This window comes from Diabrotica virgifera, chromosome 8 (assembly GCF_917563875.1).
Source record: "Diabrotica virgifera virgifera chromosome 8, PGI_DIABVI_V3a".
NCBI lineage: Eukaryota > Metazoa > Arthropoda > Insecta > Coleoptera > Chrysomelidae > Diabrotica > Diabrotica virgifera.
The window spans coordinates 77250455-77278330 of NC_065450.1; the positions used below are offsets into that span (position 1 = coordinate 77250455).

Here is a 27876-nt window from a genome sequence, read left to right on the forward strand (position 1 = left end):
GTGCCATGGCTCTATGGCACTACCTCACGGGCCGCCACTGGGATATGCACGTCAATTGCCAGGAAGTCCACATCAGGTGGACGAAAATTTTGTGGGAATGTGTGTGTGGTGTGCGGTATTCCGTGTTTAACGAGAATACCATTCCCGCGTGAAACCTGACAGCGGCTTCGATGGATGATCGAATATCCTGCGAAGTGTGGATCGCTTTTCGACAGAGTATCTGTGAGTGCCCACGCCACTTAGGTGAGGCTAAGTACTTATCAGACCGCCTGCGCCCTAGTAATAAGTAAGGCCGTCCGCACATGGGTCGATCGAAGACACGTCTCGAAGTTCGCACGTCTTGTCGTCTTGTACGAACCCTGCGTCACAAGCGATTGCTCTCCGCACACTAGTCGATTCAGTTTGCTCACATCTTCCAACCAGGAAGAACGCATTTTTTACATATCAATCAAAACGGCTATTTCGATCTGTGAAAAGTCCGGTATTGTTACATTTTTAATATAATTATATAATTTGTATACAAAAATATAATTTGTATACAATGAGCATTATACAATTGAGAGCATTTTTCTACTTCCCCAACGAATACCTAGAAACAGAAGTTCAATGTTTTCAGAATTTTATATTACAAATAATATGTTGTTCTGAAGCTATTTTCTTGTGGCATTTTTGCAATTAACTAGGTTTGATGGGAAATAAGCCACAATTTTACTAAAAAAAAAGAATGTGTGTGTTCTTTGTACGCACGTAAGAAGTTGTACTTCTATTATATGATGTCCATCTATTATATGATGTAATTTTGATATTACCACTTTCAAAAATTTTTCATTAAAACACCAAAAATTAAAAAAAAAAAAGGATAACAGTCGTCCTTGTCAGGATTTGAACTCGGGAACTTCGCGTTATGTAGTCGATTGTTCTACCAATACCCCATCAAGGTTTTGTTTTTACGGCTTCTTGGGCGTAATTACAAACGACGGTGACAAATAGATCAAGTGAAGTATTAAATATAAAAATGTTTAAAATACTTATTATCTTACTCCCAAGGAAGACAAATCCAAAGACACAAAAATTATAATAAGTATATTTACTAAAAACACTAATATATTATTTTCAAACCTTAGTTGCGCTGATACATACCTAAATTGGACGATTTAGCAACTAACAACATAACGGTGTGCGCATGCGCCAGGGAATGTAAAAATTCACCCTCGCGCCTAAAGAAGTATAACTTCAAAAAAATTATTTTATTAACGTTTCGACGCCCAAATCGGGTGTCGTTGTCAAAATACAAAAAATATTAATGAATTAAACAAAAATGTTGTTGCTTAGTAAAAAATTCTTCTAATAATTTAATTTAATCTGACTCATTCATATCGGCAATTCAGACATATATTATAAATTTTAAAGTAGAAGACTTTAAAATGATATTGCCAATATTTATGAGATGCGTTCCTGGGACGACTTTACTCAAAGATAGTTCATTCGATTACATGAAATCAACCGATGAATTGTTGATATAAATGAGTCAGATTAAATAACTTATTAGAAGAATTTTTTACTAAGCATTAACATTTTTGTTTAATTCAATAATATTTTTTGTATTTTGACAACGACACCCGATTTGGGCGACGAAACGTTAATAAAATCATTTTTTTAGTAAAATTGTGGCTTATTTCCCATCAAAACTAGTTAATTACAAACAATAAATTTCCACAAAGATACTAGTACCACAATCAACGAACAAAACATGCACCGATCTTTAAATAAAAAACTAAAATTTAATTTTGCGAAAAAAAAAAAACAAGAAACGAAAGAAACAAATAAAATAAACTACCTTCATGACTGGAAACGTGCGTCTCACTCAAAATTTCTCGTGCGCTACCGATCGCAAGGGACGAGAGTCGTATAAGACTAGAAGATTTGCAATCCTAAACGCCCCGTCTACGGAGCTCAATGGCACAACAAAGAAACTTGAGTGGCGGGGAGAGATCTACGCGACTATAATCAAGTCGACTACTTCGAGAGTCGACCCATGTGCGGACGGCCTAAGAGTGTGAATATTGCAGTGAGTACTTAGTCGAGGGAACGGATGGGAGAGTCTAGTATGCAGTACTGCACAAGTACATTTTATACACACTAGTATCCAGTATAAATTTGATTGTACCTGTTGAAGCTTTTTCTTCTCCGCTATACAAAAAGTACATACATAGATCTGTAGTTATCAGGAAATCAAAATATCTTAAATATCGATATATTTTATTCAAGTTTTCGCAACAATTCTACTACATTATCTAATAAAACCCAAATTCGTAACCCGCTCCTTTAAACCAATTTGTCATCTTTCTTAGGACATAAATGTGACTCCACGATCTTGATTAAGGTGGATGCCATTTCAATTACTTTTTCAGAACATGATTTTCTCAAGTCCTTTATGAAACAGGTGGAAAACTCTTCAGAATTCCTACAAAAATCTAATTTGAAATCATCATTTTCAGACTACAAATTATAAATGATTGTAAATAAATTATCAAATACACCCATACCTCCCTTTACGGCCGAGATACGTTCCACAAAGCTTGGCCGCAAAGCGAAAAGCGGCCAAATTCGATAACGAATCAATTATTCTAATACAAATTCATATAAATTCAATGGGATCGGTTCCAAATTTGTTAAATATGTTAAGGTGCATTTAAATCAAAGCGAACACGAACGAACGAACGAATTCGTTCGTTAACTTTATTGTATTTGTACAGCGAATCGAGCACGACCGAACGAATTCGTTCGCATTCTCACATGTTCCAACCGATGTCGGTAAGTTAGCGAATCATCAAAGGAAATCGTTGTTCAATGTGGACAGTGGATAGACGGTAGCGAACGAATTCGTTTAGAAGTGCTGATTTAATTTATTTACAAACATTAGTTTGAGAGGGTTGTTTATTGTGTAGTTGTAAAAACATAATTTTGCAGTATACAGGGTGTCCCGAAAAGATTGGTCATAAATTATACCACACCTTCTGGAGTCAAGAATAGGTTGATTGAACCTCACTTACCTATATACAATAGTGTACACAAAAAAAGTTACAGCCCTTTGAAGTTAAAAAATGAAAATCGATTTTTTTTCATATATCGAAAACTTCCAGAGATTTTTTATTGAAAATGGACATGTGGCATTTTTATGGCAGCGGAATCTTAAAAAAAAATAGAGTGAAATTTGTGCGCCCCATAAAAATTTTATGGGGGTTTTGTTCCCTTAAACCCCCCCCCAAATTTTTGTGTACGTTCCAATTAAATTATTATTGTGGCACCATTAGTTAAACACAATGTTTCTAAAACTTTTTTGCCTCTTAGTACTTTTTCGATAAGTCAGTGTTTATCGAGATATTTTGAATATTTGTCGAATCCACCACATATTTGTATATGGTTAAGTACGAATATAGAGACCTGTTAATAATCTGAAAATTTATTTATAATTTACATTTTTAGGTATATTTTGAAAAAGAAGCTACATCTCGATAAAAGGTAACTTATTAAAAAAAACTAAGAGGCAAAAGTTTTAAAAACAATGTGTTTAACTAATGGTGCCACAATAATAGTTTAACTGGAACGTACACAAACATTTGGGGGGTTTAAAGGAACAAAACCCCCAAAAAATTTTTACGTAAATATATTGAAAAAGAAGCCATATCTCGATAACAAGTGCCTTAGCAAAAAAATACTAAGAGGCAAAAAAGTTCTAGAAACGTTGTGTTTAACTAATGGTACCACAATAATAAATTAATTGGAACGTACACAAAAGTTTGGGGGGTTTAAGGGAACAAAATCTCCATAATTTTTTTATGAGGTGGACAAATTTCACTATAATTTTGTTTTAAGATGTTCCTGCTATAAGAATGATACATGTCCATTTTCAATAAAAAATCTCTAATAGTTTTCGATATATTGAAAAAAATCGATTTTCATTTTGTAACTTCAAAGGGCTGTTACTTTTTTTACGAGCACATTTGTACTAAGGTAAGTTAGGTTCAATCGAACTATTTTTGACCCCAGAATGTGTGGTATAATTTATGACCAATCTTTTCGGGACACTCTGTATAATATGCCTATGAAACCCAAAATCGAAGCTATATAAAATAATAAACAGAAAAACTGATGTTTGTTTTAACATTTCTATAGGAATGGATTGTGATGTCTCTGAACTAAAAAAATGAATTAGCTTCTGGCATCATTTAGACGAGAAAGACAAAAAGAGGGTTCGAAGTGGTTTGCTTTTAAAAGTCTAATGTTTTTATTGGATAAATTTCAACCCAGAAACACTAATGAGGTAACCAAATCAAATTAATTGCTAAAATTAATTAAAAGCAAATTTATTTTGATACACCAATTTTACAATTTATTTTTTGAACATAATATAGTCATAATATCAAGAGCAAGTAACTTTTTCGAGGAAGAATTTTAAGAAAGCTGGTTCTTTATGATGTTATTTTCTAAGCTCCCTCAAACAGCGTATAATACCTGCTACCTGCTATTTTTGTAAGCTATTATTGTATTAAAATTTACCCAGCAAGAAACACGAAAATAAACTTAAACACAATGTGTGACTGGCACTGGCTCATCTTAAAAACATCTGCAGGCAATATGCACTCCCGATCATCAACGAATGCGAACGTTCGCTTCAATGTAAATGGCCCTACTTTGTAGCGAACGAATGACCAAGCGAACACCTACGAATTCGTTCCTTCGTTCGTTCATTCGTTCGTGTTCGCTTTGATTTAAATGCGCCTTTAAATGTAACATACTCCAAAAACCAACAAAAATCTATAAACAAAAATGAAACAACTTCATGTTACATAAAATATGTGTATGTATGCACACATTTTTTTTAAATGGCTTTAATCTGAAGAACGATGAAGAAATGGTATCCTGCAGATGACTGTCGTCATCATTTTCCACTGGTAAGGATGGACCTGGCTTAAAAAAACTGTCCAACATTATTTGTGTTGACATGTTGTCTATTTCGTTCTTCAGTGGTTTATAACAGCTAATTCCTAGAGAAACTTTCGCGATACATTCGACGTCAGGGCCCAGAGCACGCCAAATAGAATTCTATTTTGATGATGTCACAAAATAGAATTTTATAATGGGAGAAACGTGACGACACTAAAATAGAATTCTATTTTAGTGACGTCACGTTCCCTAGCAACCGTCGATTCTCCCGTTATGAAATTCTATTTTGTGACGTCAGCAAAATAAAATTCTATTTGGCGTGCTCCCGCACCAGGATCGTTTTCAAGAAGGATATTTATTCCTTGTTCGAAATAGGAAAAGCTTTCGACAAATGTTTTGATGTTAGCTGTTGGAAACAACAGGCTCTGTCTCTTCATCAAGTGCCAGTTCTGTTTACAACTGAATAAGTTCTTCAAATGAAGCGGGTTCCCTATCAGCCCCAAGTAGATCAAGCACATCTCGTTCGTTCAAACCTTCAAAGCCGAGATTATGTGCTAGATACAAAATGTTTGGGCTAATTTCGTGAAGGATTTTCACTTCTGCTTCAGTAGGATGTGTACTTTTACACATTCTGGCCATAATCTTTTTTTTTTTCAAAATGCAAATATTTTTTAATATCTTCTTTTTAATTGCAAATTTCAAAAATTTTCTCTCCAGCTAGCCGTTATAGCGAAACATTTTAGGCCGTATATCGAAAACGTGCCTTAATTGAAGAGGGCCGTTATAGCGAAATGCCGTATAAAGAGCGGTCGTATAGCGAGGTATGGGTGTATATAATTTTGTATTTTTACGTATTACTGACAGCAGCACCTACTATGACCGCAAAATGACTGAAATTTTGACTCAATCAAATAAAAATTTTAACAAGTCAAAACTTTTAATTTAAGTAATAAGATATTTAAAAATATTTAAAATAATCTCAAATTGTAAACTTATTGGACCATTTTCCTGGTAACATCTCCACGGCTCCTAAAAATTGCATGCCAGATGGATGCTGAAGCAAGGAAGACACGAGGGAATTCTACAATGTGCAATTCAGAGATGCTTGTTTCGTTCACTTTTTGAATATTTTTGGATAACAGTTACTTGTATAATCGCGTAAATTATTTATTAATTTAAAAGGATTACAAAAATTTATCTACTATACAATAAAAACTAATAGTCGACAAAAACGTAACAAAGTAATTTTAATAATATACTGTTACTATGAAGCAAGCAGGCTTTGGCATACGCATGATGAAACATGGACCTTGAGCAAAGCAAGCATGAATAAAATAATGGAGACACAAAGATCCACGGAGAGAGCAATGTAAGGAGTAAAATTAACAGACAAAAAGCAAGACAACTGGGTAAGAAATAAAACAAAAGTCAAAGACGCAGGACAATATATAGCCATGCTAAAATGGAGCTTCACAACAGGTCATAACGCCAGGTAAACGGACAATAGGTGGAATACCAAGATACAACAACGGAGACCAGGATAGGAAAGAGAGTCAAAGGACGACTCCAGATGAGATGAAGATATGACATTAAATAGATAGGAGGAACGCACTGGAAACAGAAAGTACTAAGCTACTAAGCCGAAGCGAATGGAGGAAACTGGGGGAATAGGGGGAAGCCTATGTTCAAAATTGGACGAATTAAAGGGCCAAAAGAAGAAAGAAGATGAAGCGAGAAGATAAATTTTGAATATCTTTAAAATATCTTTAAAAGTAAAACCATTCTTTGTTAATTTTAATAATAAAAAAAACTACCGGGCTTAATAAAAGAAGCGCGCTCGAATATTTCGCGAAATATACAGAGTGTTTGGTAAAGAGTGGGCCATAGCTTAACCCTATATTCCTGAGCTTAAAATAGGTTGATTTAAGCTAACTTAGCTTAGTACGAAAGTTGATCTTCTTCTTCTTCTTCTTCTTCAGCCTGTGTTCGTCCACTGCTGGACATAGGCCTCTTCCATTTGCTTCCATCGATTTCTACTCTTGGCAATTCTCATCCACTGTTTGCCCGCGACTTGTTTGATATCATCTGCCCACCTCTTCTGCGGTCTGCCTACTCCTCGCCTGTTCTCTCTTGGTCTCCAGTTTGTTAGTCTCTGTGTCCATTTTTCGGGATTATCTCGGGCAACATGTCCGACCCATTGCCACTTGAGCCTTGCTATACGTTCTGCGACATCAGTAATCTTTGTTATTTCACGAATGTCGATATTTCGAATTTTGTCTCTCAAACTAATCCCTGGCATGGCCCTCTCCATCGCTCTTTGAGTTGTACTGAGCTGCTCTAAGGTTTTCTTTGTAAAGGCCATGGTCTCCAGTCCATATGTAGTTACAGGCAAGATACATTTGTCATAAACTCTACGTTTTAGACACATTGGTATATCTCTATTTTTCAAGATAAAGCTTAACTTGCCGAAAGCTACCCAAGACAATTGTATGCGTCTTTTTATTTCGGCTATTTGGTTTTCTTTGCCGATTTTGATGGTATGTCCAAGATATACAGGGTGTCCAGAAACTCTACCGACAAACGAAGACAGAAGATTCCTCAGATAATTATATGACAATTTAACCCAATTCACCTAGTCCGAAAATGCTTTCTAAGGGAGCTAGAGCTCTTTGAAGATGGCGCCATGTAATTAGTTTTTCTTAAATACCTCCAGAACGCTTCTATTTAGAAAAACTAAAATTGGTATACGTATTTACTTTCCTGAAATGAATCGATTCCATCCATTGCGAATTTCTAGTACCGGTCATAGGCGTACGTTTTGGGTAGGGCAACGGTTATTTTATTGCATAACTTTTTTGTCTTCAACTTTTAAGCATTTTTGATACTGGATTAATAAATTGTGAGGTATTCTAGTACTAAAAGGTACTCTTACTTTAAGTCGATAGGATACACCGTTTTCTAGAAAAATCGATTTGAAAGTTTTTAGTTTTGGGAATTTGAAAAAAAAAGTTAAAAAAATTTAAAAAAAACCGATGTATTTTACCAACTTAAAGCAAGAGTAACTTTTAGTACTTGAATATCTTATAATTGAATTATCTAGTGTCAAAAATACTTAAAAATTAAAGACAATAAAGGTATGCTATAAAAGAACTGTTGACCTACCCAAAACGGACGCCTATGACCGGTACTGTAAATTCGCCATTAATGAAATCGATTAATCTCTGGAATATAAATAAATGTACCAGTTTTCATCTTTCTAAACAGTTTTTTTTTTAATCTTTTTTTTTTAAATTCAAGGAACGAAAAATTTTCAAATCGATTTTTCTAGAAAACGGTGTATCCTATCGACTGAAACTAAGAGTACCTTTTAGTACTAGAATAACTCAGAATTAAATAATTCAGAGTCAAAAATGCTTAAAAATTAAAGACAAAAAAGGCGATAAAATAACCGTTGCCCTACCCAAAACGGACGCCTATGGCCTGTACTTGAAATTCGCAATGGATGAAATCGATTCATTTCTGGAAAGTAAATATGTATACCAATTTTCGTTTTTCTAAATAGAAGCGTTCTGGAGGTATTTAAGAAAAACTAATTACATGACGCCATCTTCAAAGAGCTCTAGCTCCCTTAGGAAGCATTTTCGGACTAGGTGAATTGGGTTAAATTATCTTAAAATTATCTGAGGAATCTCCTGTCTTCGTTTGTCGGTAGAGTTTCTGGACACCCATATAGTGGTCTACATTTTCAAGACTGACGTTGTCAATAACAAGATTAGTTTTAGTCCTGTCGCCAGGGGGGGTACAACGGCCTCGTTAATTCAGATGGACTTACTCAAGTTTTTTTATGTATTTTGACCCGTAGAACACGAATTTTTTGGGTAACAGTTGATCCGGATGTCGATAAGATTGTTATAGACCAAGAACTTGAGGAATCAAATAACAGCGATTTTTGGCAAAACAAAACAATATTTTGTATTTTTTGGGCAATTTTAAGTAAAAAATATTTCTACAAGTTTTTTCGTAGGATGCACAGTTTTCGAGATAAACACGGTTAAACTTTAAAAAAATCGAAAAATTGCAATTTTTGAACCCGAATAACTTTTGATTAAAAAATAAAATAGCAAGTCTGCTTACCGCATTTGAAAGTTTAAGTCAAATTATATCGGTTTTGATTATTTGCATTGGTAAAAATTTATTTTTTTATTGTTTAACAAAGCTATAAACACGTAGGGTTTCCCGTGCTTTTACATGCGTTTTAACGCATGTAACGTAGAAATAGTCTTGATTGCACTAGTACCTATTCTACCTACTCGTTCGATTTTAAATGAGAAATCATAGAAACATCACTCACGCACTAGTTGTTTGTAGCTTTGTTTAACAATAACACAATAAATTTTTAGCAATGCAAATAATCAAAACCGACATAATTTGACTTGAACTTTCAAAGGCGCTAAGCAGAATTGCTATTTTATTTTTTAATCAAAAGTTATTCGGGTTTAAAAATTGCAGTTTTTCGATTTTTTGAAAGTTCAACCGCGTTTATCTCGAAAACTGTGCATCCTACTAAAAAACTTGTAGAAATATTTTTTGCTTAAAATGACCCAAAAAATACAAAATATTGTTTTGTTTTGCCAAAAATCGCTGTTATTTGATTCCTCAAGTTCTTGGTCTATAACAATCTTATCGACATCCGGATCAACTGTTACCCAAAAAATTCGTGTTCTATGGGTCAAAATACATAAAAAAAACTTGGGTAAGTCCATCTGAATTAACGAGGCCGTTGTACCCCCCCTGGCGACAGGACTATTTGTACATTACTCATTATTTTTGTTTTCTGAAGATTCATTTTGAGACCTATTTTATTTGACTGCTGGTTTAGTTCCTTCATCATTTGCTCCAGTTCCTTGATATATGTACTGAATAATACTATGTCGTCCGCAAACCTCAAATGACTCAAACGTACACCATCAATGTTTAGACCTTTTTCCTCCCAGTCGAGCTGTTTGAATACATTTTCCAATGCTGAGGTAAAAAGTTTTGGTGAAATAGTATCACCTTGTCTAATACCTTTACCAAAGCGTATTTTTGCGGTTTTTGGTCTTCATTGATTTTGATGTGGAATGTGGCCTGTTCATAAATGTTTTTAATGAGTGTAGTGTACCGTTGTAAAGTTGATATTAACTGAAATACAGGGTGTCAAAGTTAAACTTTTATTTTATTTATTCTTGAATATTTCCTGACAGGCATGAGCTAATAATACAAAATTTGATAAGCGAGGGTTTTTTGGGATGAGAAATCTAAATTCACCACCAAAAATGATGTATTACCATGAGGGAGCCACATACGTCTTTCAGCGCTCATTTAATACGGTCAAGTTTTTTATCCCTCACTCTACATACTTTTTGAATCAAAACTTTTATTTCCTCAAACACATTTAAATCTGCGGTGCAACATAATTTTTCCATAATATCATTGTAGTTATACCCAAAAAATTAACTTAAAACCATAATAATTGCGCAAGTTCTCATATTTATGTTATTACATCACCAATTTAATGGATGCAAGAAGAAAATATAAGAATGCTAATCTGACAGAATACAAAAAGCTAAACAGTATGATTCGAAGAAAAATAAGATCAGCTAAATCAGAGTGGCATAAACAACAATGTAAAGAAATTGAGAACTACGAGCGTATCTATGACGCATTCAATATGCACAAAAAACTGAAAGAAGTTGCAGGACTGAATAAAAAATGTAATCCTCCACTAATCGAAGATAAAAACGGAAAAATTATAATCGATATCGAAGGTCAACTAATACGATGGACAGAATATATAAAGGAATTATTCGATGATGAAAGAAGCGAACTAGAAACGCTAAATGACATAAGCGGTCCTCCAATATCTAAGGAAGAAGTGCAATACGCTATAAAGAACGCAAAAAACGGGAAGGCGATCGGACCAGATGGGATTTACGTAGAAACACTAAAGCTTTTAGGTGTCGAGGGCATTAAGATACTTACGAAATTGTTCAACTTAATCTATGAAAGCGGAAAAATTCCTAAAGATTGGCTTAAATCCTCATTTGTTGTACTACCAAAAAAACACAGAGCCACAAAATGCAGCGACTATCGCACCATCAGCCTAATGAGTCATGTATTGAAAACGTTTCTTAGAATCATTCATCAAAGAACATATAGAAAAATTGAGGAAACAATCTCAAGTACTCAATTCGGTTTTCGCTGTGGCCTTGGAACGCGTGATGCACTATTCGCAACCCAAGTTTTAATTCAGAGATGCAGAGATGTAAATCATGACGTTTTCATGTGCGCGATTGATTTTGAAAAGGCTTTTGATAAAGTTCGCCATGAAAAAATGCTACATATTCTCAAAACTACCGGTCTGGACGGTAGGGACATTAGAATAATCGCAAATTTGTATTGGGGCCAGGCTGCATGTATTAGGGTTGCGAATCAGTGCTCTGAAGAAGTAAAAATCAAGCGCGGAGTTCGACAAGGCTGTATATTGTCACCAATGTTGTTTAATCTTTACGCTGAAACAATCTTAAATGAAGTCTTGGAAAACGCAAAAGAGGGAATACTCATTAATGGTATGCTTATGAACAATATCAGATACGCAGATGACACCTTGTTGCTGACTGGATCAATTGAACATCTTCAAGCGTTATTGAATCGAATGGTGGCATTCTGCGCGATATATGGACTCAAACTCAACGCAAGAAAAACAAAGTTTATGGTTATTAGTAAACAGGCAGCCGTAAATAATAATAACTATTGTATAACGTAACAATCGGTAATGACTCAATTGAACGAGTAAGTAATCTTGTATATCTGGGTACTCATATTAATGAAAGCTGGAACCCTAGTACAGAAATAAAAAGTAGAATTGCCAAAGCAAGAACAAGTTTTATGAAATTTAAGAAAATCCTGTGCAGTCATGATCTAAATTTGGAACTTCGCATAAGAATGGTCCGATGTTATATATTCCCAGTACTACTTTACGGGGTTGAAGCATGGACACTGACAGAATCGCTTTTAAAAAACCTAGAAGCATTTGAAATGTGGGTCTACCGCCGTATTCTGAAGATCAGTTGGGTAGAAAGAGTCACAAACGAAAGGGTTTTGCAACGTTTGAATAAAAGTTGCGAAGTAGTGAACACGGTTAAAAGGCGCAAATTGGAATACTTTGGTCATATAATGCGTCACCCAGAAAAATATGACATACTTCACCTTGTCATGCAAGGTAAAATAATGGGAAAAAGAAGTGTGGGCCGCCGTACAACTTCTTGGCTTAAAAACCTACGCCAATGGTTTGGGAAAACTAGCACTGAACTATTTCGTGCGGCTGTAAATAAGACAATGATTGTTAATATGCTGCACAACATGAGAGCCAACGATCGACAAGCGGTCTCGGCACCTTAAGAAGAAGATCACCAATTCCATTAGAAGAAATTTGCGATATATTTTTGGAAATTATTGTCTTTAAGGTGATACAGTAGCAATCAACAGGTAGCCAAAACGCGTTCCAAGATTACGGCTGTAACTTTGAATATTATTTCGAGATATTTGGCACACGTATTCGTAATATAATAAAGAATGGCGGTACAGAGCCCAATTTGAAAAATATATTAATATGTGGAAATTACTCTGTAATTAAATACAATATTAAAAAACGAGCCTGTACCGCCATTAAGAAGAACAAAAAAATGCACTTTCTTCAAATAAACTTTTTTATCCGATACCTAGATTTTGTGTCATTTTGGAACTACTAAAATTTTTTATTTCATTAGTAGTTCGAAAATAACACAAAATCTAGGCATCGGATAGAAAAGTTTATTTGAAGAACGTGTATTTTTTTGTTCTTCTTAATGGCGGTACAGGCTCGTTTTTTTAATATTGTATTTAATTACAGAGTAATTTCCACATATTAATATATTTTTCAAATTGGGCTCTGTACCACCATTCTTTATTATATTACGAATACGTGTGCCAAATATCTCGAAAAAATATTCAAAATTACAGCCGCAATCTTGGAACGCGTTTTCGCTACCTGTTGATCGCTACTGTTTCCTCTTAAGTTTATTTTTCGGGTGTAACAATGATATTATCAAAACAATTATGTTGCATCGCAGATTTTAAATCCGTTTATTTCGAAAACGGTTAAGTTTAGCAAGTTGAATGCAGGGTCGACAGCTACACATACCTTGCTTGGTACCAACATAAACAGCCAGTGGGACCACTCAAGTGAAATAAAACAACGCATAGGAAAAGCGAGATCAGCGTTCATAATGATGAAGTCTCTTTTCAGAAGCCACGATTTACCTCTTGCTACCAAAATCTCTATAATCAGATGCTATGTATTTTCTACGTTATTATACGGTGTAGAGGCCTGGACAGTTTTCGATTCTTCTTTGAGAAAACTCGGGGCATTCGAGATGTGGTGTTACAGGCGCATTTTGAGAATTTCGTGGGTGGATCGAGTGACTAATGTTGAGGTTCTACGTAGAATAGGCAAGGAATGCGAGATTATTAACAGAATCAAAGAGCGCAAACTAGAATATCTTGGCCATGTTATGAGGCATGAACGGAGATATGGCTTATTGCAACTCATTCTTTAAGGCAAGGTATTTGGAAAGAGAGGACCAGAGAGAAGAATATCTCGGCTTCAAAACCTGAGAAAGTGGTTTAATACATTGACAACCGGACTATTCAGAATAGCAGCAAGCAAAGTTAGGATAGCCATGCTGATCGCCAACATCCGGAACGGATAGGAACCTCAAGAAGAAGAAGAATGCAGTATATCTTTTTTAAGTAAAAATATCAAGAGGATAAAAATTTTGATTCAAAAAGTATCTAGAGAGGGGGATAAAAAAATTGAACGTATTAAATGAGCGCTGAAAGACGTATGTGGCGCCCTCTGGGTAATTCATCATTTCTGGTGACTAATTTAGATTTCTCGTCCCAAAAAACCCTCGCTTATCAAATTTTGTGTTATTAGCACATGCCTGTCAGGAAATATTCACGAATAAATAAAATAAAAGTTTAACTTTGTATTTCAGTTATTATCAACTTTCTTACTAAGGTAAGTTAGCCTTAATCGACCTATTTTAAGCTCAGGAATCTAACGTTAAGCTATGGTCCATTCTTTACCAAAAAACCTATACCTTTATACCTTTTATACCTTTCGGATAAAAAAACTGAAAACACTTATTTAATATTTTTCAAAATTCTATCGGTTGATACCAAACATGACCTCCTTTGAAATCATTGAAATATTATATGGGAACCCCATGTTTTTATTGTAAATTTGGATTCATGCAAAAATAAGTAACTTCTAATCGGGACATATTTTCGGATTGTTGATAGGTGGCGTTATAATGACATTATTATTCTTATACTAATATAATAATTAAATAGTAATAAAATTCATACTTGCAACTTTGAGTAAGGCCCTGTATATCGTATATAGTAGTATTTAGCTTTAGAAGAGGCACACAACGATCCAATGCGTACGTTATTTGTTCTATATAGCACTTAGCAGTTGAATTTTCAAAGAGGTCTGAAAATAAAATTAAATACTTATTAAAAGATTTATAAAAAGAAAATAAAAATAGTCGGTTTCGTTTTGATTAAATTCGAGTCTCTTGCCATCCCCTGACACGTGTTTCTAGGTTTACCCGTTATCAAAGAGGCTTTGCAAGAAGACCAAATTGAGCCAAAACTCACCGACTCGGTGGTAAATATATTTTTTCTACAACCACTATTCAAAGTGCACTTTTCTGTACAGTTTTATGTTAACAAAGTTGATATTTTCTCACAATATAACATTTATGACATTAGTGTGCAGAAAAGTGACGTTTCTGTGCCGGAAAGTGACGTTTCTGTGCCGGAAAATTCTTTTCTGTGCTACATTCTACAATAAAATCATAAATATAATTATAACATGAAATGGTTTTATTTAAGATATTAGATTTGATACCTAGTGCTTTTCAAAAAAGAACCGATTTAACTCATGTCTGAGAAATTTGGAAAATTCGCTACTTTAACTTTAACACATTCTTTTTGAACTTTACATTTGGTATTTTACAAATGACTACCTCATTCTGAGTAACGTTACATATTCTGTTTACATCTGTGGTTAAAGTGTAATAGACAAATATACAACCTGTAAGACAATAATTATACTTAATTATCGAATAGAAATTAAATTATTGAAGTTACAACAGTTTTATTTTATAATTTTATTCTTAATAAACATTTTATAATTATCAATTAACCAATAAGGATTTAGCAACCTCAGCAAGATACGTCGAATGAAGTAGGTCTGGTGGAAATCCGTGACTGCATAAATATAACGTCAAATGTGACATCATTGAGTAATAATTTATTTAAAATACTTTAAATTCAAACAAATTAAGGCAGTGCATTAATTTAAATTGATTAGTATTAATTAAATACAGTTTAAAATGTATAATTTATTATTATATGTAATAAATCTTCGTTTGGAAATTGTGATTTTTATTTTTAGCAAAAATTGTGGTTGTAGAAAAAGTATAGTGTGTAACACGTGCAGAAAGGTAATTTCTCACTCGTTTGATTGCAGCACTCGGTTGCGCTTGTACCGCAATTTTTCTAACTCGTGAGAAATTAGTACCTTTCTGCACTTGTTGCACAATATACTATAAATATTCTACCAAAGCGACCTCTAACGAGGTAAGATGAGGTGAATATCGATAACGATTAAAGTAAACTGTGAACCTGAGGCATATTTACGCCATCGGACGAAGCTGGGAATTTATTCCACTAAAACATCAGCAGTTTACCCGTCTTAATCGCGATCATTTTGTACTCTGCGCCCGAGTAGGTATAGCGTGAAACCAAATAAAAATAGACGGTTTCGTTTTGATTCAAAATGCAATTTTAGATTCCCCCTAGTCTGCTTTATTGTAACCAGAAAATTGACACCTACGATAGAAGTTTTAGATTTTCGGATCTAAAACTTCTCATTGTTTACATAGTTTTACATAGTACACCCGCCGTGCACACAGCGCAATGGCAGACTTTTCTAAAGCCATATTCGACAACATTTCAAAGAAACAAATCAGAACAAAAATTGGACATTACTTACAGTAACAGAAATAATACAAACCCTCAAATTATTGATTTAAAGAAATGGAAAACCGCTACAAAGAAGAACTTCAAAAAAATAGACAGGAAGACATAAATACATCACCAAAGCACTACAATTTAGATTTGCAGCACGTAGAATTAAATGACGAATTCGTTGAGTGAATGATTAAATCACTAAAAAATAAAAAAGCATGTGGTCCAAGGAATCCCAAAGAAAGTTATAACAAATGGAGCTGCAAAATTGATCAAATTAATAACCTTAATTTTCAACAACTACACAAATGGAGAAAACATACCAGAAAGTTGGAAAACAGGATGGATAACCCCAATTCACAAAAAGGGTAACAAGGAAGACTACAAGAACTATCGCTGCATTACCGTAACCAGCACCTTTAGCAGATTATATGGAAAAACTTTAGAAACTCTAATAGAAGATGAAAATGCACCTTTGTAGATCGAATAACAAGCAGGATTCCGAGCAGGAAGATCGACCACATCTTCACGCTCAACCAACTCAACGAAAAAAAATTAGCAAGAGACAGAGAAATACATCTACTATTCGTCGATCTAACTAAGGCATATGATACCGTATCACTTTGTAAATTATGGCAAGTCCTGGAAAAATCCCCTATTAATATAACTTTAATAAAAGCAGTGTAAAAATTCTATAACAACACCCAATCAAACATAAAAATAAATAACAGATTATCCCATCTCTTCATAGTGAATAAGAGACTACGACAGGGATGCAGCTTATCGCCAACACTGTTTAAAATCTATATAAATGAGGTCTTGAATAAGTGGCGGAAATCATGTTCTGGAATGGGGATAGAGCTAAACGACGACTCTACACTATACACTATACACACTACATTTTGCTGACGATCAGGTGGTGATTGCCCAGAATACAGATGATGTAACATTTATGACATACCGGCTGTTTCGAGAATACAAAAAATGGGGCCTCTACGTTAATATAGAGAAAACCAAATATATGTGTACAGGAGGATAGAAAAATGAGTTACAACTAGAGAATAATATGGTTATCGAGCCAAGCTCTGATTATGGTGAACCTTAGAACGAGAATCCAATAAAGTGAAAGGACAGAATTCGAAATAGAGGAAATAGTCCATTCTTTCACGGTTTTGCTCTAAATTTTAAAGAACCGCTTGGATTGACATGAAATTTGGCATACGCATAGCTTACATGTCAAAGAAAAAAAGTGATATTGTGCCGATGTGTGCTTTTGCCCTGGGGGCGACTTTCACCCCATTTTGGGGGTGAAAAAATATAAGTCTAAAATAAGTCCGGAAATGGATAAACTGACTAATTTTAAGTAACTTTTGTTCTATAGAGCTTTTTCGCCAAGTCAACACTTCTAGTTATTTGCGAGTGAATATGTTCATTTTTCCAAAAAATAATTACATTTTTAGATGGTTTTTCGCAAATAACTCAAAAGTAAGTATTTTGTCGAAAAAAATGTTCTTAGCAAAAATATAGCCTGTAAAAAAGTAAAAAAATGGTGTACGCGTTAGGTCTCTGGACCTCGTAAAACCAGAGTTACAGCCAATGAAAAATATATTCATATTCACCAAATTTCAAATAGAATACTTCGAAGTGAAATATCCAAAAAATTAAGCACTTTTTGGGAAAACCCATTATAACTTTTTTAAAGTGTTTAAAAAAAACTTTATATCTGTTTTTATAAAAAGTTTGTAGTATTAAATTTAAGCAAGTTACGCTTAAAATAAAGTTGGCCAACCTAATCACCCCCTAATTAGCAACTTAAATGAAATTAATCGTTACCGCTCCACAAATTATTTTACTTATGTTTTGTTTATATGATCTGTAAGTTTCATCGATTCAAAGTACTTATTTTGGAAAAAATTTGGTTTTAAAGTAAAATTTTTAAAAATTTTAATTTTGAAAAATATGATTTTTTTCAAAATAACTTAAAAATTGTTAGAGATACCAAAAATCTCGAAAAACAAAAAAAGTCAGCATTGCTTTTCTGAATATCATATATTTTTTTGTTTTTCTGTTTTTCCCGATGGTGATTTTCCCGATTTTTTACCAAAAAAAATGGGACTAACTTTATTTTGAGCGTAACTTGTTTACTTTTGATGCTAGAAATTTTTTTTATAAAACAAAAAATAAGCTTTTTTTAAACACTTTAAATAAGTTGTAATGAATTTTCCCCGAAATGAGCTTCATTTTTGATTATTTCACGTTAAAGTATTCCATTTGGAATTAGCTATAACTCTGCTTCTACTAGGTATAGAAACGTGATATATACACCATTTGTTTTTAATTATTTACAGGCTATATTTTTGTTCTGCATGTTTTTTCGACAAAATACGTACTATTTGAGTTATTTGCAAAAAACCGTCTAAAAGCGTGGTTATTTTGTTGAAAAAATGAACATATTCACTGGCAAATAACTCGAAAAGTATTGACTTAGTGAAAAAACTCTATAGAACAAAAGTTACTTAAAATTAGTCAGTTTATCAAATTCCGGACTAACTTTGGACGAATACTTTTTCACCCCCAAGAGGGGGTGAAAAGCACCCCCGGGGCAAAAGCACATATCGGCACAATATCACTTTTTTATTTGACTTGTTAGCTAGATGTATGCCAAATTTCATGTCAATCCAAGCGGTTCTTTAAAATTTAGAGGTTTTGCAATATTTTACCGTTAAAGAACGTACTAAAAGAATTGTGAAAGGAAAGAAAGTAATAGAAGCTTTGAAGAAGTCAAAAAGTGAATTAATGTTTTATGCGAGGAATATAAAAAAGATGTTGATGAAACCAAAGAGAACTTGCATAATGGAATTATTTATTTTATAACGTTATGCCAAAATTTGAATAAACATTTGAAAATTTGGTGTCATCCAGAATGTAAAGGCAACTTTTGCCAATTTTTAACTTTACTGCAAGTTTATTTGACGATACAAATTTCTAATACGTCAAGCGAGCGGTCTTTTTTGGCTTTAAAAAGAATAAAGATACATAAATTTACATATATTGAAGGTCAAAGAGGCTCAAGAATTTTGATAGTATTAATATGGCAGTTTGTTAATGCCTAGTCAAGAAAAAAAAGTGAGCTAATATTTGTCTTACATATTTTTTAGATGTTTTTTTGTTTGTCATGTGTTGTTCTGTAGAACTTTCTGTTTTTTTTTATATTTTTAAATGTATTTTTTGGAATATTTTATACGTTTACTATTTTTCTCGTTCGTTTTAAAATATTTAAAAATGTATGGGTTTTACAATAAACGTTTATAGTTAATGCAGGTTAATGCATGTGTTTTTTTGTTAAAAAAATTGACCACGAATAGCAATGAAGGGGGCCCCTAAACCTCTACTGTCCAGGGCCCGAAGTTAGGTTAAACCGGCAGTGTATGGCCATGTACAAAGAATGGAAGAATATCGATTCCCAAAACTGATAATGGAATGGCAACCCCCTCAAAGAAGGAAAAGGGGCAGCCCGAAAACTACCGGGATAAGTGGAATCCAGAAAGCAATGTCTGAGAGAGATCAGAGATCTACGACCAGGAGATTGGATAGATCGATGTGGCTGGAAAATATGAACCGGAAGACGCAGGACGCTATAAACTGGTGTTATATACATATATACTTACCATATCCTACTTCTGAATTATTTTTACAGACATACTCGGTTACTTCGTTATCTATCTTTTTCCAAGTTGCCAATCCCTCCAAATTGCTGGAATTGAAACAATCTGAAACAAGATTCATTGACCTTTCAAGGCAGACATCTATTCCAGGTCTAAAAGAACAACGATCGGTAACAAAATAGAAGGGTCTTATTTGGTTTTTTCTATGTGTAATCTTCATCGTATCAAATGGTGGAGTGTAGTTTTGGCCACATTCTATTTGCTCTTTTATTACAGTCTAAAATACAATAAATCGTACAATAAAATACATACAATCATTACAACAAAATACGTGTTATATCAGGGCTAGTATTGGAGTGTCATGAGTCACTAGCCCAATCTTCGGATGGTAACAACATCATCCTGAGTTGGGTTAAAGGACACAACGGAAATAAAGGCAATCGGATTACTGACTAGCTAGCTAGGAAGGCAGCAGTCCTAAGAATCTTAGAACCTAGTGATCTTTTTGGCTGGTCAACTGCAACAATCGCGGAAATTGCAAATGTCGCTCCCACACGCAAACCGTGAAAAGATGGGTAAAAAGGCCAGGATGTAGACTTGCCAAAGTAACACTAAGGAAACTTGGTAAGTCAGCATCAGAAAAATACTTGAGAATGACCAGGAAAAACCTACGATTGTCCACCTTCCTGGAAATGGCATGATGTACACTGAGCTAAGGACGACAACCCCCTGGGCAGATGCACAATGGGTCAATTGTGGACCACAGAGACACAGTAAAAATAAAATATTCAGTTTTTTCTGTCTTTGTTTAATTCTAACAAATTGTCCGTATTCTTCTTTCACAGTGATAGTGTTTCTTAATAGTAAACACAGTATCAAATGCTTTGGTCTTCGAGAAGACAACAATGTAAATGAATATGTCTCTAGAGAACAGGGATTATACAATTTACTAGAAAACATTGAAAATTAAAACCAATACCAAAATAACACTATCCTAAACAAATTAATAAAAGATTCACAAGACCACCAAAGAGCTGAAAGTCAATAGATTGAATATTTATTGAAAACGATGAGGACACAAATCAAGAAGACGTAGTTCACCTTTTATGAGCGTCCAAGCCTATATTCCATATAATAACACAGAAAATACATAACACTTCAGTATTCGTACTTTGATCATTGTTTTCAAAGTAGTTTTCTCATATATAGTCCGTCCGCTATAACTTTTCCCATGCGGTACGATTCATTTTTAATCAAATTAAGTCAAAACAGAAAGTGAAACGTACGCCGATGTGTGTAGTATATAGTATACAGTATACAAAATGTATATACACATCGACGTTCGTTTCAATTTATGTTTTGACTTAATTTGATTGAAAGTGATTCGTACCGCATGGGAAAAGTTATAGCGGACGGACTATATGTTCTTGAATTTTGATCGTGCTTTTCCTATACGTGTTTTGATCTCCTGTGTTTAATCGTTGTTTAAGGCCCTGAAACGGCATACGTGAAGAACCAAGAAGATCGAACGACTACAACAAAGGAACGGAAATTCTAAAAACTGAAATTATAAATGCCATTAATCAACTTAAAACAAACAAGAGCCCAGGTCCAGATGAAATATACACAGAAATTTAGAAATTGATCAGTGAAGAAAATATCGAAACATTTGTCCTCTTATTCAATCGCATTTATGATACATGAAATAATGCCCCAAGACTGGTTAGAATCAATATTCATCCCATTACTGAAAAAGCCAAAACCACAATACTGCCACGAGTTCCGTCTGATAAGCCTTATGAGTCACGTAATAAAAGTCCTACATAACCGAATCTATGAAAAGTGCGAAAGAATCATCAAAGACGATCAGTTTGGATTCAGAGCCGCCATTGGAACGAGAGAAGCCCCTGTTCAGTTTACTAGTGCTCGGTCAAAAATGCTACGACAAATAGAAAGACATAATATTTATTATACGCTTCATAGCCTTCGAAAAACCATTTGATAGAGTAAGATACGACATACGATTAGATCGTTTGCAAGAAGTCGGTTAAATGGAACATTAAGACATCAAATTGCTAAAGAACTTATACATACTGGAATTAAGATCGAAGGTGACTCAGGTGTCCTCAGAAGTAGAAATTAGGAGGGGACTTAGACAAGGATGTGTTTTGTCACCCCTGCTATTTCATCTTTATTTCGAATTTCTATTTAAAGGGGCATTCCCACATAACAATTTCATGTTCTTAGTAGATTCATAGAACATACTTTTCAGAAAAAGTATATACTGAGAATATGCGTAATTACCATTGCGAATGTGCAGAGCACATACTGAGTATATACTACATTACAGTACTTAAACGTTCTATGTATATACTTAGAATGTACTACCGCACTTTTTTTCAGTATATACCAGGAATGTTCTTTTTAGAACATTCCAAGGACGTGCTATAAACCTTCTATGTGTATAGTTAGAACATACTACCGCACATCTTTTTAGTTTATACCAAGAAGGTACTTTTTAGAATATTCCAAGGAAGTGCTATAAACCTTCTATTTATATACTTAGAACGTACCTACTACCGCACATCTCTGTATGGGAAGAATATATATTTTTAAGAATATTCTAAGAAAGTGCTATCAAGTGCTATATTGTTTAGAAGTATGTTTTCAGCATCACCTAATCTCATCTTAGGTTCTACTGGTTCTACCAAATACTTATTATATTTACATATTTTAATTGCAAATGAGAATGTAGTTCGTACCTACATTCTACAATATTACTTAAAAAGTAAGTACATATTTATAAATTTTAGTCATTTATATAAATCATTATATATTTAGGTAAACTAAACTATGCATAAGTAACTAAAATTTATATAATACTTATATGTACTTACCTATTTAATGAGTTACCAAAATAGATTATATTTTATGTATTTTGAAGCACCGCAAACAAAATAAAGATATTACAATAAAGATATTGTATGTATGTTCTTTAGTCCTAGTACTACATCATTCGTCTTCATCCTCAACACTGCATAGATCCATAGATGATACAAATAATGAAATAATGCCTGTTTTCTTTTTCATATTTTACGGTTTTTTCCTATCCCTGATCCATTCAGGTAAGAAATGGTCAGATGGGGGATATGAATGTATGTATTGTGGAATAACATCGGTGGTCAGTGTTGCCAAACGGAGATAAATTTCCCTTTTTGCGGGAATTTTCAACATAAAAGGTGATAAAAGGAAAAAGTTAACTCAAAAGGTAACTTATCCATTCCAAATTGTAAAATATTAAGAAAAAATCAAAATATTTGAAAATAATTAAACATATCTTCTCAGATTTTGTAAACAGGAGGGAAGTCTTTTTTATAAAAGTGGGAATTGTTAAGGTAAGTTGACGGAAAAAGCTTACTCGACGGTTGGCAACGTCAAAGCCTTTGGTGGTGCAGTTTGGCACGTTTTGGTTCTGCGAAATGTACCTAAATTCAAATTCCAAGGATATAAAAATACTCATGATTCATGATAAACTCGAAATGGTAAAGTCATTTCAATTATGAAAACGAATTTTTAATAGTATCTATGTAAACGTTAATACAATTAATGTTTAAATTTTTTGACCATACAAAAGTTGATAAACTTCCTATACTATACATACATATTATTTTTAAGATATTTTAAAAGTATCTACTTATAAGTATGTGTTAAGAATGTACTTATAAGTATGTGCTAAGAATATTCGATAAAGGTATATTCTAAGAATAGAGTCTACGTATAAGTGTGTGTTAAGAATGTACTTATAAGTATGTGCTAAGAATATTCGATAAAGGTATATTCTAAGAATAAACTTTTACGAATATTCCGAGTTACTACGTACACGAATGTACTCAGTATATTCGGTACGAGAATATACTTTAAAGTATATGCAAAGAACATGAAATTTAGAATGTTTTTTAAGGTACATGCTATGCTTGTACTACGCATATATTAAACAGAATATACTCCGACGAATGTTGGTAGTATATGCTTAGAACATGATACGAACATCATTGTTATGTGGGTTAAAGGGTTCCAAGGATGGAGTCAAGGTGAATGGCGTAAACATTGACAGCATCATAAACGCCTATGATACAGTGTTGGTTGCTGATTCCGACTTAGCTCTACAACGACTCGGGAAGAGGACCAATGGTCTGTGAGCAACAGTTCGACATGAAAATAAACATTAAGAAAACCAAAGTGATGTCAATCCGAAAAAGCCAGAATGTACCTCAACCTTGCAAAATAAACAAGCACGTTCTGAAAGAGGTCAATAAATTTAAGTACTTGGGGTGTTGGGTCGATAGCAGCCTAAATCCTGATCTAGAAACAAGATCCAGTGTAGAACAGGCCAGAAAATCTTTCGAGAAAAACTGCTATGTGATTCTCGAATAAACTTCGAAATTCGACTAAGTTTATCAAAATGCTACGTCTGGTCGACTCTTCTCTATAGAGTTAAAACTTTTACCCTTAAAACAGCAACCGTAAACAAATTAGAGGCTTTTGAAATGTGGATCTACCGGAGAATCCTCAAAATTTCATGAACATCGCATACCTCAAACGAAGAAGTGCTGCATAGAATAGGCAAGGCAAGAGAACTTTTCAACACAGTGAAAGTTATAAAAACATCATTACTCCAGGGTAATAAGCTCGAAATAAACCATGTTCGGGACACTCAAAGATCCAGGTAGCTGACTACCTTTTTAGTTATTGTAGACCTATAGGAAGAAAACCTACCTGTTTCCTGCCTAGAGTTCGAGTCCGTTTTTTAATTATTAACAATTTAGTGCAAATATCGCGATTTTTTCGATTTCTTGCACACCATTCAAAAGCAAAATAGTTGACATAAAATTACAAAATTTAATTTTTTAGAACATTGAAAAACCTTCAAAATGCCGATTTTTGAAAGTTAAAAAGTTAATTTGTTGCTACGCAAACTGCAAGATAAATGAAAATGGTTATTTGTTAATTACTTTTACTAAAGCTACCTTAAAACTGTAGTGTTTCACCCAAAGTTGGGTATTGGGGTACTTAAAAAACCCTCAAAATTTGAGACCGATCCATTAATTAGTTTAAGAGTTATTCTAATTGTTTATCTCAGACATTTATTTTGCAATAACATAAGACAGAAAATAATGAATATTGGGCAATTCTGAGTATGCCAAATGAAAGTAGAAGACTGATAGTATCAAAATATATTAAAAAAAGATAAAAATATTAATTAATATAATCAAAAATCCTAATGCCAAATTTGTGAAATTTTGTAGTTTATAAACATTTAGAATAACTTTAAAAATATTGTCCGTAGAAAAATCATTAAACATATTAGAAAAGCTGGTATTTTACACGAATTTTTAAAAATGTAGTTCAATTGGTGACTAGTCGTGGTAAGTGAAGGGGGAGCTGGAAGCCGACAAATGCACGAGTTCAAAAACTAAAAAAGGCAACTTAAAACTACTATCATTTTCTATATCTCGGGATCTACTGAATATATTTTGATCGTTCTTTTTTTAATTTGTATGTATTTTTTTTGCAATATGCAATTTGTCTAGACATTTATTAATTAAAAAAAGTCTAATTCGTTTAAACAATTTTTGAAAAAATTATTTTTCACAAAAATCCATGATTTTAATCATATTATCGTTATTAATCATAGAAAAAGTTAAGGTATACTTTAATAAATAAATTATCTTCAATAAATAATTATCTAATAAAAATCGTTTATTTATTAAAGTGTACTTTAAATTTTTCTGTGATCATTAATGATACTATGATTTAAAAAAAAAACAGATTTTTGTAAAAAAAATATTTTTTCAAGGATTGTTTAACCAAATTAAACTGTTTATTAATTAATAAATTTATAAACAAATTGCATATTTGTAATGTACGTAGAAATTACATATACATTAAAAAAAGAAAGATCAAAATCCATTGAGTTGATCCGGAGATACAGAAAGTTATATTCGTTTGAAATTGCTTTTTCGGTATTTTAACTCGGTGGATTTGTAGGTCCCACCTAGTAATCGTTTGAACTACATTTTTGAAAAATCGTAGAGGAGGCTGTGAAGGTACAATGTTTGTACAAATTTTTTAAGAAAAAAATACAAATCTCATTCTTTAAAATGGTTCCTTAATTATTAATAAGGTTCCTTAATTATTATAAACAAATTAGCTGTGAATTAAAAAAAACATATGGCTAATTTTGTCCCAAATGAACCAAGGCTAAATTTTTTATTTGAAAATTCGTGTTAAAATACTATATTTTCGAATATATAAAAAGATTGTTTCTACGGACAACTTTTTAAAGTAATTCTAAATGTTTATAAACTACAAAATTTAAAAAATTTGGCATTAGGGTTTTTGACTATATTAATTATTTTTTTATCTTTTTTCATACATTTTGTTACTATAACTCTTCTACTTTCATTTGACATACTCAGCATTGCCATATCTTCATTATTTTCTGTCTTATCTTATTGCAAAATAAAGGTCTCTGAAATAAAAAAAAAGAATAACTCTAAGCTAATTAATGGATCGGTCTCAAATTTTGAAGGTTTGTTAAGTACGCCAATACCCAACTTTGGGTGAAACACTAAAGTTCTAAGGTAGTTTTAGTAAAAGTTATTAACAAATAACGATTTTCACTTATTTTGCAGTTTGCGTAGCAACAAATTAACTTTTTAACTTTAAAAAATCGGTATTTTGAAAGTTTTTCAATGTTCTAAAAAATTAAATTTTGTAATTTTATGTCAACTACATATTTAGCTTTTGAGGGTGCAAAAAATCGAAAAAATCGCGATTTTTGCACTAAATTATTAATAATTAAAAAACGTACGCGAACTCTAGGCAGGAAACAGGTAGATTTTTTTCCTATAGGTCTACAATAACTAAAAAAGTAGTCAGCTACCTGGATCTTTGATCTTTGAGTGTCCCGAGAAAATCCGTATTACTCTCGACTACATACTTAGGCCACATACTGACCAACAATAAGTACCTATTTGTTCAACTAATAGTAAAAGGAAAGATCGAGGGAAAGAGAGAGACAATGGACAGAGATACATTTTGAACAGCTGAATACAGACAAGAGTTTGCAGTTGTAGTAGCCAACATCTATTGAGGAGATGGTGTTTTAAGAAGAAGAATAATGTATTGTTATGTGGAAGTTTTTATAAATATGAATTTGATATCTTACCTTAATCTTTGGCGTTATACATTCAACCGTATCTTTAGAGTACCATGGCGCCATTATGTAAGCATGATGCATAAAACCTAAAAAAATATTTTCATTACTATTAATTTTCCATTAGTACCTACTCGTATTATTGGTTTGCGGAAAACCACATCTTCGTTAAAATATCGGTGGTTTCCAAAAATGTTAAAAAATCAATAACTTTACCCATAAAAATAAAAAAAGCAATTTTTTGCATTTTAAAACATATAGGGACAACGCACGGACAACAAATAGTGGTAATAAACTCCTCTTAAGATATATAAATGATATATCTCATTTTTATCAGAAGACCCAACCAATATTTGTCGTATAAGTCATTTGTGGTTGACCCTGAACTCGAGAAGAATAACAAAAGAACAACTACTTGGAATTCCCATATTTAGATCAGTTATTAAAAATCAACGATAATTTAACATTTAACGTCTGCACTACACACGCTCTGACCAAACCTCCTGATACGACAGAACTCCCCGACCATTCTTGTCGAGGTGAGCTCTACACACGTCTCGACCAAACTATTTGACAAAACGTAAAATTATTATTTTGCTTACATTTTTTTCTAAACATATAGTTCATTCTTTCACGGTTTTTGCTCTAAATTTTAAAGAACCGCTTGGATTGGCATGAAATTTGGCATATGTATAGCTTACATGTCAAAGAAAAAAGTGATATTGTGCTGATGTGTGCTTTTGCCCTGGGAGCGACTTTCACCCCTTTTTTGGGTGAAAAAATATATGTCCAAAATTAGTCCGGAAATGGGTAAACTGACTAATTTTAAGTAACTTTTGTTCTACAGAGCTTTTTCGCCAAGTCAACACTTTTCGAGTTATTTGCGAGTGAATATGTTCATTTTTCAACAAACTAACCACATTT

At 33.2% G+C, this 27876-nt stretch overlaps 2 protein-coding genes across 6 annotated transcripts in view; one reads left to right on the plus strand and one right to left on the minus strand.

Moving 5' to 3' along the window:
- Positions 1 to 27876, plus strand: part of LOC114332180 (monocarboxylate transporter 13) — a 216540-nt gene that overhangs the window by 55526 nt on the left and 133138 nt on the right. The window lies entirely within an intron of this gene.
- On the minus strand, positions 2243 to 27339 carry LOC114332186 (uncharacterized). Its single transcript, XM_028281923.2, has 5 exons — positions 27169 to 27339; positions 26965 to 27041; positions 19737 to 20010; positions 14398 to 14524; positions 2243 to 2464 (listed from the first exon to the last, which is right to left on the minus strand). Exons 1-5 carry the CDS (start codon positions 27197 to 27199, stop codon positions 2326 to 2328), a joined length of 648 nt encoding a protein of 215 aa, XP_028137724.2. The 5' UTR covers positions 27200 to 27339; the 3' UTR covers positions 2243 to 2325.

Coding starts and splice junctions, on each gene's coding strand:
- LOC114332186 (XM_028281923.2), bottom strand. CDS start 27,199: ATGCAAAAAATTGCTTTTTTTATTTTTATGG. Junction 27,042..27,168: donor TGCTTTTTTTATTTTTATGG/GTAAAGTTATTG, acceptor ATATTTTTTTAG/GTTTTATGCATCATGCTTAC. Junction 2,465..14,397: donor GGCCTTACTCAAAGTTGCAA/GTATGAATTTTA, acceptor AGATTTTTGTAG/GAATTCTGAAGAGTTTTCCA.